Below are 21,621 nucleotides of genomic sequence, written 5' to 3' on the forward strand. Positions count from 1 at the left end.
TGGGAATGCCTGTGCCACGCCCACCAGCGCTAGGACCCAGGAGCGCCCCCAAAACCCCGTTCACCTGTCTCCTCAGCTCTTCCGGGCGCAGGGCAGGAAGCTTGCCCGGCCACGCCGACTGACATCCGCTTCAGCCAATTGGAGACCCGCGATTCTTCAGCTTCCGATTGGTCCGCGGAAAGGGGGCAAGCCCGGCCTCCTCTCCTCCGGTTTCCGGCGTGACTTTGGGCGGGAGCGTTCGAATGCGGCGGGCGGCGTTGCCATGGGGACGCGGCCTAGCGGCCGGCGCGGAGCCTGCGTGGAGTGAAGGCCCGGGCGGGCCGCGCGGTCGTGGTGAGTGGCTGCGAGGAGCCGCGGGGCCTGAGGGCGAAGGTGGGGTGAGGGTGGTGTTGCCATGGAGACTGCGCCCCCTCCATTGGCTGTCTGGGGGCCCGTTGCCATGGAGACGGGGGACTCTGCTGCATCCCTGCCCGGGATGGGGATGGAGGGCTGCGCAGGCTCAGACTTCCCTGAGGCAGGACGGGGTGTATTTCCCCACTGGTCAGACTGGTGTAACCTCGGGTTGTTGCTGGCCCCTCGGCGGTTTGGATGATTCTGCCTCAGGATTTTCCCAGTGGGACGCAAGCGATGGAAGAGCAGCAAGCACTCGGGTGATCAAGTCTGGAAGAGAAGACAAGACCGATGTTAGTACTTGAGGACAGTCTTCAAACGCCCGGAGGGGATGGAAGCATCTTGTGTCTGTAGGGCTGAGAGCGATGGTCGGGGGCTGCCGTGGAGGAAACGTCAGCTGTAGAGCGGGGGGACCTTTCTGATGATGGGGCCAAGCAAACAGCTGATGGGAAGCTGATCTGGAGCGGGCTCCCAGGGAGGTGGTGCTCGCCCCTACCCGGGGGGTCTTCAAGAGGAGACTGGATAAGCACCTGGCTGGGGTCACATGACCCCAGAGCTTTTTCCTGCCACAGGCAGGGGGTCAGAGTCGATGATCCTTTAAGGTCCCTTCTGACCCAAACATCTATGAATCTATGACTCCAAGGGTGGTCAAGCCTTGGAAAAACGGTGACATTTCCATCCTTGGAAACTTTCAAGAGCAGGTTGGGCAGCCAGGTTGAGGCAGGGAGATGCCCAGATGAGATGCAAGTGCCTCCCAGCCCTACTTTCCTATGATCCTATGATTTCTGTGCCTTTGAACTCCTTCCAGATCGCGTACCGGCTCAGCTTTGTGTGCAACAGAACAACACGGAAAAAGATACAAGTGTTTTTTGCCTCTGAGCAGCCTGCGCACGGGCATGCTGATACACACCCAGGAATCACTGAAATGTAGCCTGTACAAGGGAGAGGCTTGCCAGATGTTTCGGCAAGATGCTGTTAGCTTCGAGAGTGCGTTTATAACAAATCTGCTATTGTAGGAAGGAGTCCCCTGTAGTTCAGCGGTGGCATCCTGGTCTACCACACAGGAGACCTGGGTTCGTATTCCCAGACACACACAACTACAGCGGTGGAGGCACCAAACATCTGGGCTCAGTCTGGTCTTTGGAATCTGTCTCAGTAGCGTAAAGGGAGGATGGAAGGTCTGGGCAGCCTCGACTCCTCCAAAAGTTCCTGCCCAGGCATATGTATCGCAGGCCTGGGTGGTCCTCATGCATACACCATGGTCCAGGAGGATTGATGATTGCCATCACCTATTGTAGGAGTTCACTGACAAGTCCAGATTGATTCTGAATTTTTTCCACCCCCTGAACTGGAAAATCGAAGCACGTGGTGAGCTGTGTGGGCTTTTCTTAAGCTGAGGAAGCTAAATGCAGAGGAAGTTGGTTGCCAGGGGACAAGTCCAGTAAACACTCATTAAGAGGCTGAAACTAAAACTACAAAGGCCCAAGGGTTTGTCTTTTAGGTGGTTACAAAATGAAACAAATGTTCAAAACCATTTGGCAGCATTGCCTTCAGGGAAGCCCAGGCACAATTTTCAAATCGTTAGCATCCTAATATAACCCGCAGATTATTTTTTCTTAGCGTGTGGTTGAATATTAGACATTTCCCATCTCTGTGCAGCTGTTGCTTTAAACAGTTGTTGAGTATCAGCTGGAGGACAGAGTCTCTTTTGCCGAGGTCATTTTCCTATAATTAATATCAGAGAATGATTATAACAGTTATCAGGCTTTTGCAAATTAAAAAAAAAATAGTTTCTTTGGGGAAAATGTCATTGTTGGGTTGATTTTTTTTAATCAGTTGCAGATTACAATGAAATTGTTGTGGCCCTTGTAACTTGATCCATGTGTGATTATCAATATATTGCTAACATGGGCATTAGAAAGCTCGATATAGTGGAAGAATAGAAATAGTTTTTCATTATTCAGGGGTAAAATAGTTCTCAGGTAACACTGAAGATAAACTTTTCTTTACTGGAATTTGTAGATAGTTGCCTGTTTTTATTATTTAGCTTTTTCTTCCTATGTCTTCAAAATTGGCTGGTATAATATTTGTTCCAGTAGTCAAAAGAAATATATATTTTATAGTCTATAAGTACGCAGAAAATTATATGCTGTAACATCACCTTGTAAATGTTTCCTCTGCAATTGTATATAACATGTTTAGAAAAAAATATATTCATGGTACTCTTGTCTCATCTCCCCTATCCTATTCTTGTCTGTTTGCTATTTTCCCCCTACCTGTGACATTTGATCTCTAACTAAAATGATGAGTGTCTTCTGTGGCTGGGTTTTGTCTCAGTGCTCAGCACAATGGAGCCTGCCCGGGTGGGAGCCTCGGCAGCTTCCTGTAATATAGATCAGGATTAAAATTAGTAAAATAATAGGAAGGCACAAATGGTCAGAGAAAGTAAAGCACTTTGCAGAGTCACAGGACAGCAAACTTGCCCTTCATCGTTGAAGTCCTGAGTAAAATTTAGCCTTGGACTAGGGTTCAACATGCTTGCGGTATTCATGGAAGTAATAGATGGAGACAGGTCTATCAGATAACGTAATCTGGCAATGCCCTTGCTCTGTGAGGCAAATACAAGATTGTCTGATAAGACTGGTCTCACTCTAGTCCTCTCTTAACGTGCCTCAGGAAATCACTTAGCACTTCAGCACCATTGGCAGTCTACACCTGCGAAAAGTTTGGGGCTGTACAGAAACTCTTGAGAAAGCTAAGACAAACCACTAAAGGTGTGTTAAAAACCTGTGTGGATGTTGTTTTTCAGGAGAAAGGTGGTTTTTGATTGTTCCAGACTCAGACACAGGTAAGCTACAAAGATCTAAGGCCATTTTGGTCTCCAGTGAGCACATTCAAATGGGGGTTAAATATGAGGTATCTTGGGTGCTGTGACTTGACACCTTCAGTTAGTTTCCCTTGACTTTCCAGAGCATCACTGTGAGATTGAACCTTTTCTCTGCATTATAAAGCTCACTGAAAGTAAAATATCCATACAAGAGCTAAATAATGATGATGATGAAGAGTAAAAATATTTTCAAATAAATCTCTGATCTTAGAGCTCAGTTTTGTGCCAAGGGGTTCTGCAGCAGATTCTGTTGTTTCAAAATATGCCAGTTCCATTGCTTTAGAGTATAAAAGAGCCACCATTGATTTCTACTCTTGTTGCTTGGCTTTTCTCCCTCTGGTCAATCCTTTTCTGAAAAAAAATATAACGCTAGGCAAAGGAGTTCTTTTCTGATGCCAGCGTATGATCTGATTCTGTGGTTTGATATACAATTATAATATTTTCTTACATAGGTACTAATCAGCCACCTGTTCCAGGGAGTACTACAGATATGCCTGAAATGGAGGCTTGTAGTATCAGAAAATGTGCAGCACTGTACCATAAGGTTTGAGTCTGGCTTATGACTATATTCTTGTAATGCTTCCTGAGTGTTTCACATATATTGGCACTGAAATACAACCAGATAATCATCTGGCATGTCACACTTTTCATTGCATTGTGTGCATGGGTCTGTATAAAATCCTCGCCAAGTACCCTGCAGCAAGTCCCTGCCCTAATACCAGTGCCATGGAATTTTCAATCTTCGTGCATAGTAGATATTTTATGAACTTATCTGAAAGACCTCCGATATATATAGAAAATTGTGTGGCAGTCAGCTTGCCTTTCTTTTAAGACTAATGGCCTGAATCGTCACCAACCTAAAGATCCTACGCATTTTAAATTTAGAACCAATAATTATCCTAGAACAGGTTGCCAGTGTATAATAACTGTGATGTTCTAGCAGACTCAGTTGAATTCATTTTGTATTTAACAGACCTGCTTCTGCGCCTTTTGTTAAAGCAAGAGTGTCACTTTGCCTGAAAAGAATGTGAGACCTCAGCTGTTCAGGATGGAGCTGAACAGCTCTGCCGCGTCGGGACAGGAATGACATCCACTCTGAATTGCAGTATCACACAGTGCCTGCTGTTGCTGCAAAGAACAAATTAAGGCAAACTGAGGGACAGATCACTCCCTATACTTGATGATATTTGACCTTTGAAATGCGAGTTCATTTCAAACTCTGCTGGCATAAAAACAGCTCCTCTTTTCCCAAACACATTTCATATTCAAGTGTCTGAAAAGATCCTAGCCTTAAGTGTCAAGTCTCTTAAGCCTCTGCTTCTAGCCTCTGCTTCTAATAAAGCCAATAAAGCAGGATGGATTTTGATATTAAAATATGGTGATTAAGAATGTTTAGTCTAGATTTTTGCATTACAGAACACAATCACCAGATGAGGGTGAATGAAAATTACTTGGATCCTGATAATAGAAAATTAGAAACTCAGAGATGTCCTCTCTTTTGCCAGCAGATGGCACTGGAATTAACAGTTTAGGATTTCGTGAAAGCTTTTAAATAACTTGGCTTGCTTCTTTTAAGAAATAGAACAAAGCAGTTTTACTTGAAGAATTACGTTTCAGTTTGAAAAACAATATATGTAGGGCTTTTTGCGCCTAAACAACTAGGTGAATGAACGTGCCCTGTTAGGACGGTCATCTCTTCTGACCTCCTACATAAGACTTCCCTTAATTAAGTGTTGTTTGACCTACAGCACATCTTTGAGAAGAGCATCCAATCTTGTTTTAAAAATTCCCAGAATTGGAGAATCCTCTGTGACCCTTGGTAAATTGTCCCAATGGTTAATTACCCTCATTGTCAAAAGTGTGTGCCTCTTAGTCCTCTCTTTCATTGTATATAGTAGGGATTTTTTTTTTATGTGTTTTGCTTCATTTCAGATAGCATTGTGGAATTGTTTTTAAATCTCTTATCACTCCTACTCACATAAGTCTCTCAAGTTTCCCTTCTACTTTCCTGGAAACTGAGCTCCATTTTTTCATTTAGATATTGCAGCTACCGATAGTTCTTGCACTTTTGTTTCAGTGGATGTGCATGTGAGATTAAATATGATCTAGAGTACAATCCTGCATTGGGCGTTGGACAATAAACAGAATGAAACCAGATAGATCTTTTCCGTCTTGAACTTCTGATTCTTGTCATTTTGAGATGAAGTCCCAAGCTTTGTGTTCGTGTCTTCCATTTATTCTTTCCTCCACAGAAGGTGACTTCCATGGTGGTCGGTGCACCAAGCAGCCCAATCCAAATGGGACTTGGACTGGGGATTGATTGAACTCCTACGGCAGAATTCTTCAAAGCACTCACTGTTGGCCTGCCTCTTCCCCCTTTGATGTCAAATGATCCTTTTTACCTTAGGGTAAACTGTGTGCTTTGGGAAATCTCATTCATACTCAGTATGCCAGCTAAGCTAGTAGCTCATTCAGATTTCACGAAGAGAGACCCCATGTCTCTGAACTTTCCTTTCTTTTTTTTTCCCCAAAACTAAACATCTCAACAACAGCTCTTTTTTTTTTTTTTTTTACATCAAGAATCAGAATTTCCCTACAGAAACTCCACTGAGGACTTCCCTGTAACAGTGCTTCTGCTGTCTAGCTTGTTAAGTTTTATTGCTGAACCACTCATAATTTTATTCTGACTGATATTTCTTTCTAACTCAGACCCAAGGTTCTAAATCATTTTGTTTGTCCCTTAATGCACCTTTTCAGTTGTTGTAATATCTGATTGCCGTCAGCAAATTATTAGACAGCAGTTGTATTATTATTCAGACTTAGTTTGGCATTGATTTTAGTAATGGTAAATGAAGATTTGATTTTTATTTAGCAGGCTAATTATTTTAAACAACAAATTACTGTGGCTGTACATCTGAAAATCCTACTAATGACTATAACCAGTGTTACAAGAAAAAGACTATTTTAGTAACAAGCAGTGTAGTGTTCTTTGGAGTATGATGTTGGCATTCAGTCACCAATAATGACTTCAGTCCTGAGCTCTGTAAAAACATCTAGAAAGGTGTTTTAATTTATTTAAGATTCTATGTGTTGTCAGTGTTTAAAGTGAACAAATAAGAATCTCTGCAGATATCAATCCAGCTGGATATAAACAATTATGTTGGGGAAACACAAGTGTAGGATTTCTGAGTTGTTTTTCTAAATGATAAAACGATGCATGATACAGTGGCCATGTTGTATAATTCATCTGTAATATGTATAATAAACCATTTATCTTTAAGGCTTGATCTTTGAATGTGTCCATATCCATGTCTCATCCCTTTGTTAATTAACTGTGGGTTAACAGTAGGACTGCATGCCTGACATCAAATTGGGCAGCTAAAATTAGGCATATTGCATTCTGTAGCTGGTGGACGAGATTTCAGTAGACTGCAGCATTCACTGAATGGACATCACAAGTGTAGGAAGCTTGCAGCAGTGAGTGACTGTACATATCTCTGTATCTCAGTGTGTTGTTTTATTTTTCACTTTTTATGTGCAAAAATAATTTATTCACCCCTGCTTAGCATATTTTTACAATTATTGAACTCCAAAATGTTTCACAACCCAGCCTGTTGCCACTTAGGATGTAACTGGCTGCCATCCTAATTATAGATAATAAGATCTGTAGATAAGAAAATGCTTTATTTCTTTGCTAACTTTGTCAGCTATGGCTCTTGCATGTGGATCTGATATTCCTTTTGTTTGATTTCTAGCGGGGTTTAAACGGAAGATGTCATCCTGCCTGTATGAGTGCCTTTGTGAGGCAGAGCTTGAAAAATATTATCCACACTTTGCTGCCCTTGGCCTTCAGAAGATAGATGAACTAGCCAAGGTTTCCATGAAAGATTATGCCAAACTCGGGATCCATAACATGAATGACCGCAAGCGTCTCTTTCAACTCATAAGAATCATCCAAATTATGCAGGAAGAGGAGGAAAGAGCAGACACAGCCAAGGAAGATTTTCAAGCAAGTGGCCATTTCCTCCAGCCTCAGGTGACCAGATCAGGTCCTCGCAGACAGCTGCGTTTTGAGTCCCTCTTTGAAAAAAAGGATGGAACAGTTAAAGACTGTGAAACCGGATCATATGGTTTATCTGATTTTTCTGCCAGTGAAGATGGTTTAGTGGACATGTTGGGACATGTTCCAGAAGCTGACTTGGGTTACAATAAAGCAGCCAGAAGAGAAACCCTGACTGCTTCTGGGGCGTGCACAGAACATGACGTGGACTATCCTACAATGTATTCATCAAATAATATTGCCCCTCTGCTGGGGAGTTCTGAAGCCCCCATCATACAAAGAGTAACTCATATTTCAGGGTATAATTATGGACTACCTCATTCTTGCATCAGGTAAACATCATTCATTTTTGTTTCATTAGATTGGCATTAACTGACAAGGTTAGTCATTCCTTTAAGAACTTAGGAAGGAATATCCTTCTTCATTGACTCTGAATGAATGCCTTGTATGACTAAAATCAAACAATTCCCAGCTTCTACAAGAGCAGTGGAAAATCCTGTGGGGAGGGGAAACATTAAGGAGCATTTAGGACTTTCCAAGGTTGGTAGAAAGAAGTAGTTGAATTCACTGGCTGAAGCTTACCAGAATTGGCTAAAAATAGGCTTTTATGTTTTGCAATACTTATGTTTGTGTTGGGCTGGTATTTGAGCTCGCTTCTCTTATTCTATTAATAGAGCCTTTTTGCATAATTAAAACTATTTATTTACAAATTCTATCACTCCATATAGGTAATACCCTATGTCAAGTTTCCACCAGTAAAAGTAGCACATGGATTTTGTTAAGGGAACACCCAATCCATTACCTTTAAAAATTAAATTAATTTGATTTTTTTTTTAAATGGAAATCCAAAATTAATAGTACCAGCTGATTGGGCATTTTGCAGGCCAGGCCTGCAAAAATTGCATACAGATCTGCTAATGAACCTAAATCCTGAACTTCAGCATCCCAAATTGATCCAGCTTCTCTGCCAATATGCCATCAAACTTAAGTTACAGTACTCCCATGCTACTCTGCTATAGGGCATTTTTCCTGTGTCAGGGTTTTATGATGTTTATGGATAGATCATTTCATCTAGTGATAGCAGTTATAGTCATTTGTGAGCTAAATCGTAGTCTGAACCAGAGAATCCGGTGATGAAAAATTGATGTATGTACATGCTTATGTTTCCCAAGGGTCATCTCAGTTTAAAAATCCTTTACTAAAAATGTGCCTGGAAACTTGTCCACTTTTTTTCATATTTTGGTTGGAACACATCCATGCATTCAAATCCAACACCAATGCATTGCACAGAATGTTTCTAAACACACTTTTATTGGTTTGGCAAATTCTGTGGTGACATAACTAAGTTCATAAAAAGTCTGGGAATGTTTGAGTTTCTCAAAGTTAATACTGCTGGTTGTGCAGCTGGTTAAGCTAATTGGAAAAAAAACAGATAAATGATACAGAGAATATTTAATATATATCACACTTAAATAGAATTATTCTATCTATAAATGAGTTAATGATGAAATATTAATGCAACCAAAAAGCTCAACACATAGTAACAGCTGCTGTGATGCAAGCTGTGTTCAGTCAGCAGTGAAGCAATAGCCAATATCCAGTGCTAAATGTAGGCAAGTGAATTCAAAATTGCAATCTAGACAGCTCCCAGTTGATTGGTACTTTACCAGGAAGCACCTAAACCCACTAGGCACCTCATCATTTTTTTAATGTTATCTAGATGCCTGGAGAACTGTGTCTACACATGCCCAGAACTGCCCCAGTTTGAGCAGCTCAACACTTATCTCTAACCTAAACTGATCCAGAAACTAAGTGCTCCTCTGCCTAAACCACCCAGGAGCCTTCCGTCGGGCCTGGGACTCTGTGCAGCAAAGAACAGAGTGCTCTTGGGGCCAGAGAGAGACAGGACACAAGAGGGAGCCTGGCTCTGTAGCTCAATACCTGAGGCACTCACTTTGGAAGGGGGCCCCTGGGTTCTGGTCCCTGCTCCTGGGACTTTGTGCCTTTCAAATTAAGTACTCATTGAATACAACCTAAAACTGCCCTGAGGCCAAGGAGTATCATAACCACTAGGCTACAGGGCCTCTCCCTTTCCCTCTAGCCCTGTGATTCGTGCATTCAGAGCCCCAGGTTCTGTAACAGGAAGGCAGAACAACCTAAGACTTGGTGGTTGAACCCTCCCTCAGGTGATGAGAGCCATGTGCTGGAACCCCCTCGGGCCTTCGAGCCTGGGACTTCGTGGCTGACTGCTGTAACCACTGCACCAATATATAAAAGGTGAGCAGTGCCTGCTCTAGCTGCCTTTTAAAAGAAAACAATAAAACTTGTTCAGTCCTTTGGACATATAGATGTCCATGTCTGTCCCCATGAGAGGGCTCTAGGCTTAGGATCTCAAGTGAGCAGAGGTGCCTACCTGCAGCCCTGACTCAGGTGCCTAAACTCTGGAAGGAGTTAGAATTTCAGATCCCCCCCTCACCTCCCCACGCTTGCTGTTTCCTACTAGCCGGCTGTAGGTGTCCTTCTATACAGCATGTGGGGCTTGGGACTGGCTCTGCTGAGGTGCCTGTTTCCCTATGCACTGTATAGGGAGCCCCTGTGTCTAACCCACTGTTCTGGATTGCAGTTTGGGAGGCAGGCATTTATAAGTTGGGCGTCTTGGTAGGCACGTAGATCCCTTGTTGAATGTGGCCCTTTGTCTCTATCGGATTTGCCTTGATGATGACTATAGTCTTAGCTGCTAGGAACCCGAACAGTATGAATACAATTAAGAATGCAGAAAAATCAATAGCTCCTTTGAACATGCTTAAAAGGTTTTCTACCTGCTCATAGCAAATGGCTTGATTTTAATGTTAGCAGACGGGGTCACTTGTAAGCTGTTTCTGCCTTTATTGTCTCTGCCATGCTCCCAATTGCTTCTCTCTTTCTGAAAATATAAAAAGATAGTTCTAGGACATCTGAATGAAGTATATGTTTCCTACAGTGACTTAGGTTTCCTACTATAATCTCTAGGTGCAGTACTTTGTAATTAAAACCCATACTTCATTTCAATAGAAAATATGAGTCTGTACTGTCTGAGAATCCCTTCCCTAACAGAAACATGCTCTCATATCAAGGGATCTGTCATTCCTGCCTCTCCATTTCTCCTGCTTCTCATCTCTTGGGAATGATGGTCATTGTGCTCTAAAGGTCACCACAGCCAGGCTCTGGTGAAATGAGCTGCAATGCAGGTTCCAGAGCCAGTGACCTTTTGCTGAGAACATTTGGTACCCAACAGCATCATGATTGTTGGATGGGTCATTAACTCAGTCACCACAGATAATCTCAATTGTAGTCTCTTAACTTTTAGCACAGGTTTTGATACAGTCTCCCACAACATTCTCACAAACGAACTATGGGAAGTATGGGTTGGATGAATGGACTGTAAGGTGGATAGAAAACTGGCTGGATTGTTGGGCTCAAAGGATAGTAATGAATGGCCCAGTGTGTAGATGGTAACCAGTATCAAGTGGAGTGCCCCATGGGTCAGTCCTGGGCCCAGTTTTGTTCAATATCTTCATTAACAACCTGGAAGATGGCATAGAGTGCACCCTCAGCAAATTTGCAGATGACACTAAGCTGGGGGGAGTAGTAGATGCACTGGAGGGTAGCGCTAGGATTCAGAGAGACCTTGACAAGTTGGAGGATTGAACCAAAAGAAATCTCACGAGGTTCAACAAGGACAAGTGCAAAATCCTGCACTTAGGAGGGAGCAATCCCATGCACCGGTGCAGGCTGGGGCTGACTGGCTGGGCAGCAGCTCTGCAGAAAAGGACCTGGGGGGACTCTTCCCCTCGATTCAGCACTGGGGAGACCACATCTGGAGTCTTGTGTCCAGCTGTGGCCCCCCCACTACAGAAGGGATGTGGACACACTGGAGAGAGTCCAGCAGAGGGCAACAAAAATGGTTGGGGCTGGGGGACAGGACTTATGAGGAGACGCTCAAGGAACTGGGCTGATTTAGTCTGAAGAAAAGACCAAGGGGGATTGAATAGCAGCCTTCAAGTCCCTGCAGGGGGGCTGCAAAGAGGATGGAGCTGGGCTGTTCTCAGTGGGAGCAGATGGCACAACAAAGCAATGGGCTCAAGTTGCAGCAAGAGAAGTTCAGGTTGGATAATAGGAAAAACTTTCTCATGAGGAGGGTAGTAAAACACTGGAACAGGTTACCCAGAGAGGTGGTGGAGTCTCCATCCTTGGAGGTTTTGAAGACCTGGGTAGACAAATTCCTGGCTGGGATGATGTAGTTGCAGCTGGTCCTGCTTTGAGCAGGGGGTTGGACTAGATGTGACCTCCTGAGCTCGCTTCCACCCTCATTTTCTGTGATTCTTAACGGAAAGAGGTTTCCTTTCCACTACAAAGCCCTGATCCTGTAAACCTTTTGCATATGAGAAGTCCTGTGGAAGTAGACTAATGGGGTGGCCGGTCCAAGCAAGGATGTCTTCTGAGTAAAAGCTGCAGGATCAGGACCTGCAGCTGAGAGCCAGTCTTGGAGGGAAACCTTGAGTGCTGTTCAGTCTCATGTGGATCCCAACTGACACTTAAATCCCAAGACTACTGTCTTAACAAGAAATGGAAGGACTAATGCTAATCACCTTGTGGTCTTAATTTAGTGGAATCTTGTGTGTTTGCTTTAAATTAGCCTGTTAAAAGAGTTGGAAGAGCATTTGGTACACAAGACAGACACATGACTTACAGGAAGGCGGCAGGGTTCGATTAAAATAATTTGTTTCTGATTCGAATTCACATTCAGGTCCAGGGAGACCATCATTTTTCATTTGACTGAAGGGTGCTTGGGAAAAAGGAAAATTGGAGTGGACACAAATTGTTATAACAGCAGCATCTTTATGCACTCTCTCAAGATGTTTGCACAGAGGATTAATCACCTAGAGAAGTGATTGCTTCTCAGGATGGCAGGGAAACAGCAGAAGTAGATTTGGCAGGCCACACAACTGTGCTCCTTTGTGATTGAGACTTGTCACCCTTGAACATAGGTTTAGACCTAAATTAAGGCATGTGACATACATTAATATGTAGGGTAAGGGGTTTTTTTTACCAGCAAAGCAGAGTTCAGTTTTGGTAGCATTTGATAATAACGTGTTATGGTGTTACCAGAAGTTGACAGAGACGGGACAGGTAGATAGAATGATATGAGAGAGAGATCAAAAGGAGGATTGACAACCCATAAAACCTTAAATAGATTAAAACACCTTTCTAGATGTTTTTACAGAGCTCAGGACTGAAGTCATTATTGGTGACTGAATGCCAACATCATACTCCAAAGAACACTACACTGCTTGTTACTAAAATAGTCTTTTTCTTGTAACACTGGTTATAGTCATTAGTAGGATTTTCAGATGTACAGCCACAGTAATTTGTTGTTTAAAATAATTAGCCTACTAAATAAAAATCAAATCTTCATTTGCTATTACTAAAGGCAGTGCCAAACTAAGTGCCTGTTACAGAGTTGTCTTTGTGCTACTCTGTAGAGAAGGAGGGAGAGGGAAGGTCAAACGCCTCCACCCAAGATGAAAAGCCACAACTGAGGAATTGAATTGAGACCAAGATATGAGGCTCCAAGAGACACAGCAGTCTTCATGACAGTACTCAAGAAAGATGGATATTAATGAAAGCTGTATGCTTTCTAGTAAGACAATTCAGTCCAATATTTGGTCAAGGAATATGTTATCTCCTGGACCAGGGCACTCTCATCATGATACAATCTAAAGAAATGCCTGGTGAGAAGGGACTCCAGGAGATGAGTCTTTTTTGGATGATGTTAGTCTAGATCTTTAGTTTGTGGACAACCAAATTTATGTCAGGTCATTCCCAAGCTCAGCACTATGCTACATATATTAAAAACAAAACAAAACCCTTCAATGCAGTCACTTTAACAAATGCACTCAAAATTGGTGGTGGTGTTATCCTGCAAAGCAGACTAGTTTTTGCTTTTGTGACAGGCCTGAGTTTTATGTGAGCCTTCAAAACAAAACAGAGTTATCTTCACTAAACAGTAACCAGCTAAACTTGCAGCCAAATTTAAAGTTCTCTCCAATTATGAAGCCTCTTTTTAAACCCAAATTTGCAATCCCATGTTACAGATCAAATACCTCGGAAAAAGAGACACCGTGGACAGAGACTGACAAAATCCGCGTGTGTGTCCGGAAGCGTCCATTGGGCCTGAGAGAGGAGCGGCGCGGGGAAGTCAACATCATCACGGTGAAAGATAAAGAAACCCTACTTCTTCACGAGAAGAAGGAGGCGGTGGATCTTACCCAGTATATTTTGCAAGTAAGAGGTCTCCATTTACACTTGGGCTTTATAATCTGTAGGGATCAGGGGGCAAAGTGACACCTTAATGGAGCAACAGTCCAGGGAGAGGTGAAAACAGATTTGGGGTTTTGGTAAAGGATTTCTCTCTCTCTCTCTCTCTCTCTCTCTCTCTCTCAGATTAAACACAAATGGCAGGGTGCATCTCTCATCCCAGTGCGATTACCCTGGGATTACTCCTGAATTACACCAAACTGAGGATGTTAGACCCCAGGAAACACATCTCCCATACAAGTGCCTTTAAGTTGCCCTTTACCTTGCTTCTTAGTAAATGAATATTCCTTTTCTGAATCACGGATGCCAAAGTAGGATGCCTTGCTAAACATATGGCAGGAGCACATTGCCTAGTGCTGAGTCCCATATAGCCACAGTTGCTTGTACTTCAGTTTAGGACTTGCGTTTCTAAGAAGGTCACATACTCTTTGACTCCCTCTTTTCTAATGTTTCCCCTCAGTCCAGGGGCAAACATTTTTCAAAAGAAAGTTTTTTGTTTGGTCTTTGTTGCAAAATCCTGGCTACTTTCTTCTGCCATCGTTCAAATCCTCAGTTCTGACTGACAGCACCAAAAACACAGCTGATTTCTAGAGAGCAGCAAGCTATACTTGTTCTCCTGTGCGTTATTTTTATAGTCTCTAGACTGAGAACAACTGTTGGGGGTATCCAGTAAAATTAAATTTGCTAACTCTCCCAGGCCCAGTTCATATAGCATCTTTTATAGCCTCGTATACTCTGTAATTCCAACCCTCTGTTTCCATCCAGCCAGCTATATTCAGCATTTATGTGGCGCCTATCACCTTCATATCTAAGTGCTGAAATAAATCTTCACACTAAATTATATTCTGGCAATACTGACAACCCCCCCCTTGCTATAAACCCCTGTCATCCAAGTAGAAATATGCCATTGCTTCACTAAAATGATCTGGTTTAGGTTTCTTAGGGTGATAACCTTTTATTGGACCAATTGGGATAGTTAGACAAGCTTTTAAATGCAAGACATTCTGTGTTGGCATGGACCATTTATCCAAAATTCATGTAGCCTTAAGTTTTGCATATCTTCTGGCTTTCCTTATACTATTTTGTTTATATACTTCACCGTAACGTTACAGATAATAATCAACTTGGAGCCACGCTGAAGTGACATGGTATTTTAATGAGCAAAATTTTAAAATCTGGGAGGACCTATTCCAAAGCCCATTGAAATCAATGCCCATGTTTCCATAGATTTCAGTGGGCATTAGAAGAGGTCCTAAGATGGGACCTAAGATGGGTTCTTTTGCTTCTCAAACAAAACAGTCCAATTTGCCTGGGAATGGTTTTATCTTCCATGGGCACAAAAAGACTTTATACATTGCCTGCTTTTAGTTCTTCCTAATATGTGGGCTCACGCTAGTGATGTATGCTGGTTCACTTGGATGAGTTTTTAATTTTTTTATTTTTGAAGTTATGCTTATCTTTTTTCCTGTGGCTGCTGTTTGCCCTGCTTTGAGATGATGGGGAGGGGGAACCATCTTCTCTTTTCCTTTCCTTTCCAACACGCATGCTCTGTTTCTTGGTTGGTTGTACAAAGTTTGGTCATTTGGAACCTGAGGTCAGCAGAAAGACTTCTGGTAATGTCAGCTGGCTTTGGATTGAGCCCATAGCATGTGCTGTTCATTATGGGGTGAAAGTGAAATGAGCCAGATTCCTTTTCATGTAAAAATCACATCTATTTTTCAGCATGTTTTTTATTTTGATGAAGTCTTTGGGGAAGCATGTACCAATCAGGATGTGTATATGAAGACTGCTCATCCCCTCATTCAGCATGTTTTTAACGGGTAGGCTACCAATGCTTACATTTGTTATTCTTGCCCTTTTTATTTTTAATTTTATTAGGCTATTTTGGTTTCAGTTTTCATTTTACTTTTCTGGACACTTGTGAAAAACAGCATCGGTTTCACCTTTTCCATTCACAGTATTGTTGTTAAGTAAAATATCTGTGTCTACAGTTCTAACCCTGTTGTCCTTAACCAGCCAAAACTCTCTTTGTATGCAGTGGGAGATTTATTCAGATGGATAAATCAGACCTTACAGGGAAGAAGAGAGGTAGCTTGATCTAGTTAGAAATAGAGATTGGCTGTCGGGATTCCTGGATTCTAATTCTCTGTTGTAACATAGACTTTCTATGAGCTAGAACAAGTTATATGGCTCCCTTTGCCCAGTGGAGCTGTCTTGCATAAAGCACATAACATTTATATGCTTTATAAAGCACAGAAAGATGTATTTATAACATTCACAGTACTAGAAAGACAATAGAAAGTTTAGCAGTAAGCCTTTGATTTTTTTATTTTATTTACTTAGAGAATTATAATTATGTGCGCTCCACTTAATGGAAAAACAAATGTGGTTTTACATGTATAATTTAATTTCCTTAATGAAAAAAGAATAATGTGCCCATGCTGAAAAATTAACTAGATGGAGCTTTCTGTTATCAAGAAGTTCCAAGTATCCTCTGGGTCAGAATTTCTTTCATCAGTTGTTTTATCCATCACAGACCTGGGAAGGGAATCCAAAAAGAGACTAACTTGTTATGTAATTTATACCAGGGAGAATTAATTGGCATTCTGTGGGCATTGTTTTGGTCCAACCATTGACAAAGATCCAGCAGAAAAGTGTAAATTGATATAGCCAAAGTCTGTCATAGGAAGGTCAGTGCTGGAAGTGCTAAGCTCTTTCATTGTGTGAACCCCATGTTAATATAGAAGTGACCTCATGGATATTTTGCCGCTCATTTTCATGATCATGCAGACCTGCTTCCCTCCGATTTATGATCTAAGCCACCTTCTCCATTCACGATTGAATAACATCTGTGCAGTGCCAACAGCAATTGCTTACAGGGAAAACTACAATAATGCAACAAGCTTCGATGTATTTTTAATTTCCTGTAATATATGTTTAGCATCTGATAACAAGGGGGGAAAGCTGGCACTATGCGTTTAGCCAGTTCTCGACAGAAACGTAGTCTAGAAATTTGGTATCAAAGAATGGATCTTGTAGGACCCCAGGAGCAGATGTAATATAAAACCTCGCTTCTGGGGGTCAGCCATGTGTGTAGATATTAACCCAGCAAAATGTCTTTTAATAGATTTGAATGGATAAGATACAGCACCAAAAATAAAAATGATCTTTTTTAGAGGCAACGCCACCTGCTTTGCATATGGGCAGACTGGTGCTGGCAAGACTTACACTATGATAGGCACTCACCAGAACCCTGGACTCTATGCGCTGGCTGCTAAAGACATCTTTAGACAACTGGAGGCATCCCAGCCAAGGAGAGATCTCCTTGTGTGGATCAGTTTTTATGAGATCTACTGTGGACAGCTTTATGACCTGCTAAATGGAAGGAAAAGGTATTTAAGTAAAAGACATATTCCTGCAAAACATGGCCAGTGAATGACTTTGTTACTGATATTTGCAATTAAATTTAACAGAATTAAGAGTTCCAGTAAATAGTGTTGATTTAAATGGAGCTGTTTCTGGGCTGAGGTGCTACTCAGGGTAAGTAAGGATGGCAGCATCTGGCTCTATACACTGTAACATTCAGAAAGACCCTTGCGCAGTGGTGCAAGTCTGAGATACAAGCTTTGTATTGCACCGTCTGCCAGGCTCCACCCCTCAATTAGTTCAGGACTAATGGCAATCAATAGCATGGGGCAAGTTCTATTGTTTTTTTTTCCTTTTCTTCAGCAAAGATACTTAAGATTGAATTTAAAGCCTATGTGGGAAAGAAACAATTGGCTAGAGCAGGGAAGCTGAAAATAAGCACAGTGTGCTATTGCTGGAGGTGTCAGAGAGGAAAAAATCCACTGTCATATATTTCCATTATGCTATGCCTGAGTCTTCTCTCGACCCAGGGTAGCACAATGAAGCCCAAGTGATTTTTGTTTCACTAACGTGGCTGTTGACTAATATTTTACCTGAGAGACCTAGACATTTCAGTGGGCACTTTGATTACTGTGAAGCAGAAGTATCAAGATGCTAAACTGCAGTGGCAAAACCTGGGAGAACTGAAAGAACTCGAGTTTTCCTCACATAAAAAACACCCTGGTCTAAAATATCTGAAAACTCAAGAGGGGATAATGCTCAGTTAAAGTTGTGACAATATAAGTCTTCAACTGTGGTCTGGAAAGAGCATGATCTTGCACCTGAAAACTGGTAGGGTGTTTGAGGGGGGGTGGGGTATGCCTTGAGCATGCCACAGTGCTTAGCAAATTACCTGCCTTGTCTTTGTGAGAGAGAGCAGCCCATTGCCGGGCAATCATCTGTGTCTGTAACTTGCCATTTGCTGCTGAGTGAGAGCCCCTAAAGAGATCCCATTTCTTGGGTGCAAGCTAACCAGTTGATATAACCTGCTACTGCACCATCACATCTACTTCTCTAACTCATAAAAGAATCGCTCATATAGCCTGTGATTTTGCAGCTGTGGGAATCTTCTGTAAAAGCCACAGAGTTATGGGCATAAGCTTTCACTAAAAGGAGTTCAAGTAACCTTGAAATCAGAGGGTGTGATTTTTTTTTCACTGAGCCTGGAGACAGCGTGAAACAAAGGCTGTAGGAAAGGCATGAGCTCTGACATCTAAGATGGCAATGTCCGTGTCAACAGTATTGTGTCACTGCTGATCATATTAGCAGAAATATCCAGCTAATTTACATTGCCAATGGCCTTTTAACAAGGAAATGTTAGAAGTGCTTTGTATAAATGAAATGACTATGCACCGCTGGCAGTAAGTTAAAGGCAGCAGACACTGTACTGCGATTTGTGGCCTTGAAATTCATTCTTTGCAGCACTTCTCTGTATAACTGATACGTACAGGTATTCCTCACTATTTTATAAGGATTTCTTCAAAACACTCCATTTGTGCTAACTGGTGTTGTTTCTCCTGCAGACTCTTTGCAAGAGAAGATAGCAAGCATGTGGTGCAAATAGTTGGACTGCGTGAGGTTCAGGTGGATACCGTAGATCTCCTTTTAGAGGTAATTTGACTTTGTCAGTGCATAACTTATCTTCTAAAACCTCTGATGCACTAAATAAGTTAGCAGGGCGGGATGACTGTTGCTACACTGTGCGGGTGCTGTTGTAGAAGCACACGGGCACGTTCCCTTACAGGGCTCTATGGCAGCAGCAGAATGACTTTGAACCATTTGGCAGCCACAGAAGAGCACTGGAGGGACGCTTTCAGAAGTGCCTTTAATTAATGCATTCAAGTTCCTGTAAAGCAAGTTACAGTGACCTACCTCACATGCTGACTCAGAGGTAGCGCTACAATGCTCAGACCTCGGATGGGATCTTTGCCATGAGGCTGAGTGCCGTAAGTATCCGGAAATGACAGTGTCCCAGCAAAACAAACCCTGAAATCTTAGAACACAAAATGTGACTCCTTCCACTTTAATAGTGGAGATTTAGCTATTTCCCACCCCCAGAAACCATAAACCTCGCAAAATAGTTCCAAAAGGGAAATGTAAGTGTGCTCAACAGACTGATCTGCATCTGAAACAACCCTGTAGGCAGAACGTGGCACATCAGATGAAGGCAACAACATGTGAGAAATGGTGGAGAGAGGAGGACTTGGTCACACCAAGCAGATGCTGCAGTTGCTTCATTTATTTTATTCTTGTCTTGATGGGTCTGTTTTCCTCCTATGTGGACTTCTCTGGCTCCAACAGACTCTTTCCTTTCACCTCTTCCTTCTCTTTTCTGGATAAATTGGGAGGGGCTTGGTGTAAATTTGTAAATAAGCATGGTGAGCTAGAGATAATAAAACACTTTGGCTGCTGAGCAGAAGCAGAATGGAAATGCTGCCTGAACTAACCGTGCTGAGTCGCAGCTGTTTTTTAAAGCTAGCTGTGTATCTTTTGACAACAGCTGACACTTGGCACAAAAAGGCTGCGGCCTCACTCTCCCACTCGGCTCAGTAAGACAAGGACAGCCTCGTTTTCTGCTCTGTTCTGTACTGAGCGAGTTGGTGCTAAGTCCATCTGCCATCCAGGTTGTTCTCTGCATCATTTAAACTTTGTCTCAGTGAGGAACCAAAGATTTTGTGCACCTGATATTGTAGCTGGGCTTTTTAATATTGGCACAGTACTGCTCATTTCCATTCCACTTGACAGTCGCTGCCTTCTGGGCTTTTATCCCCCATTAACTCTGAGCTTCAGGAGATGCTGGTGACGTTTCTGCAAATTAGGGCACAAACCTGCTGAAAGGCTGATTAATACATTCCTCTGCATTATCACACCCTGCACACAAGAGTTATTACATGGTTTTGTTCTCACAGGTATCTTGGCAAAACAATTCATTGCATATTGTCCAAAGGCTCCTTTGAATACAGAAAAGTCTCCAGCCTGATTTAATGCTCTTGAATAGCACAGTACCATACGTATTGGATGAGTCTTCAATGCTCGCCTCATGATTATTCAATATTTATTGATATTGGCCTCAGATCAGAAACTCTTCACATTTAGCTCTAGTTTAACAAATGCTCACGAGCTACAGCAGTCAGCTAGCTTGCTGGTTCAGAGTTGACTGATCACTGAGAGGCATAAATACAGCCTATTTGTGACAAAAGATGGTCTTGATTTTGCTACATTGGCAGTAAGACTAAAATACTAAACATGGTGCTTTTAATTTGGCCTGAACACCTTGCTACATGCCTTCTTGTTGGAATTACTGTGGCAATTTCATAGGTTGTTAAAGGCTCAGGACAGAGAATAATACAAAATTGTAGACCCAAAGGTCTTTTTATCCTTCTGCTACACCTCCCCTTCCCTTCCCCTGTTATCTTGGTAGTTAACTCTGAGCATAATTGATCACTTTAGCCTTGCTGCTTGCTTTGGCATTGTTCCTCTTGCTCCCAGTTACAGAGATGGATGAGTGGATTAGCACTTTTTGTCACACCATATAATATGTCTCTTTAGAAAGAACCCTTCAGTGATGTGAGAACATGAATTTTTAAAAAAAGCACATTGTCCACAGTCTTCAGGACCCCTATGCCTCACTCTGTGCTTTTCCACCATGCATTTATTCCACTTGATTATAAGCTAGTCATTTTGCAGATAGGAGGGGATGTGCAATGTGCTGATAATTCCTGTTCTTGATGTTCTTACTTTACAAACCCTTTGATGTCATCCCTAAGGAATAACAGTCCCATAGTCCTAGCTAAATATGGCATATAAAGAATCTGCGTGTATTGAATGTACAATTTAATTGGCTTTTGTCCTCTTTATTTTCCAGGTGATTTTGAAGGGTGGGAAGGAGCGCAGTACTGGGGCTACTGGCGTCAACTCAGATTCTTCCCGTTCACATGCTATCATCCAGATTCAGGTTAAAGATGCAGCTAAGAGAACATTTGGGAGGTGAGGTTGGAAGCAGAATTATCCAATATGACAGAGACATTTCAACTTAGCTTGTTATCTTTAATTAAATCATGCACATCTGTAGTGGCAGAGTGGTCTTCAGGGGGCAGTGCTGAAATTGGAAAAGTTGCTTATCTCCGAATCTGACAAGCTGAGCATGATAGTTGTTGTTGTTGAACTTGTTGGTTGGATTAAGTGGGGACCCAGTATTAGTGGCCTCTTCAAGTGGGGCTGAACTGCATGTTAATCTTCCTTGACTACGTGAAGAAGGTAGCTGTCAAGATGAACATAAGGGTCACAATTTGTTCCAGAAATAGGCAAGCACAAGCTGGGGAGCATCAGTATTACGGACATCAGTGCTGACCCATGCATACCCTATAGCAAGTACTGTGCATCGGTATGGACCAAATGCAGTCACACTCAACTTGTTGACATCCAGTTGAACTCTGCAATGAAGTACATCATTGAACCCCTCAAGTTGGCCCCAACACCTTGGCTGCCTGTGTTGTCGCGCATTACTTCTCCATCCATTGGC

At 42.3% G+C, this 21,621-nt stretch overlaps 2 protein-coding genes across 2 annotated transcripts in view; one reads left to right on the forward strand and one right to left on the reverse strand.

The window, feature by feature from the left end:
• NUDT2 (nudix hydrolase 2) overlaps window positions 1-157 on the reverse strand; it is an 11,983-nt gene extending 11,826 nt beyond the window's left edge. Inside the window, exon 1 of the mRNA XM_019518071.1 lies at window positions 65-157. Coding sequence (XP_019373616.1) covers window positions 65-125 — 61 coding nt within the window. The 5' untranslated portion in view covers window positions 126-157. The remainder of the gene's footprint in view (window positions 1-64) is intronic.
• Window positions 158-234: 77 nt separating this feature from the next.
• KIF24 (kinesin family member 24) overlaps window positions 235-21,621 on the forward strand; it is a 41,929-nt gene continuing 20,542 nt past the window's right edge. Inside the window, exons 1-7 of the mRNA XM_019518072.1 lie at window positions 235-330; window positions 7,033-7,669; window positions 13,472-13,661; window positions 15,417-15,514; window positions 16,871-17,086; window positions 18,623-18,710; window positions 20,965-21,086. Coding sequence (XP_019373617.1) covers window positions 243-330; window positions 7,033-7,669; window positions 13,472-13,661; window positions 15,417-15,514; window positions 16,871-17,086; window positions 18,623-18,710; window positions 20,965-21,086 — 1,439 coding nt within the window. The 5' untranslated portion in view covers window positions 235-242. The remainder of the gene's footprint in view (window positions 331-7,032; window positions 7,670-13,471; window positions 13,662-15,416; window positions 15,515-16,870; window positions 17,087-18,622; window positions 18,711-20,964; window positions 21,087-21,621) is intronic.

This window comes from Gavialis gangeticus, unplaced genomic scaffold (genome assembly GCF_001723915.1).
Source record: "Gavialis gangeticus isolate Ggan-Ray unplaced genomic scaffold, GavGan_comp1, whole genome shotgun sequence".
In the NCBI taxonomy this organism is placed as follows: domain Eukaryota; kingdom Metazoa; phylum Chordata; order Crocodylia; family Gavialidae; genus Gavialis; species Gavialis gangeticus.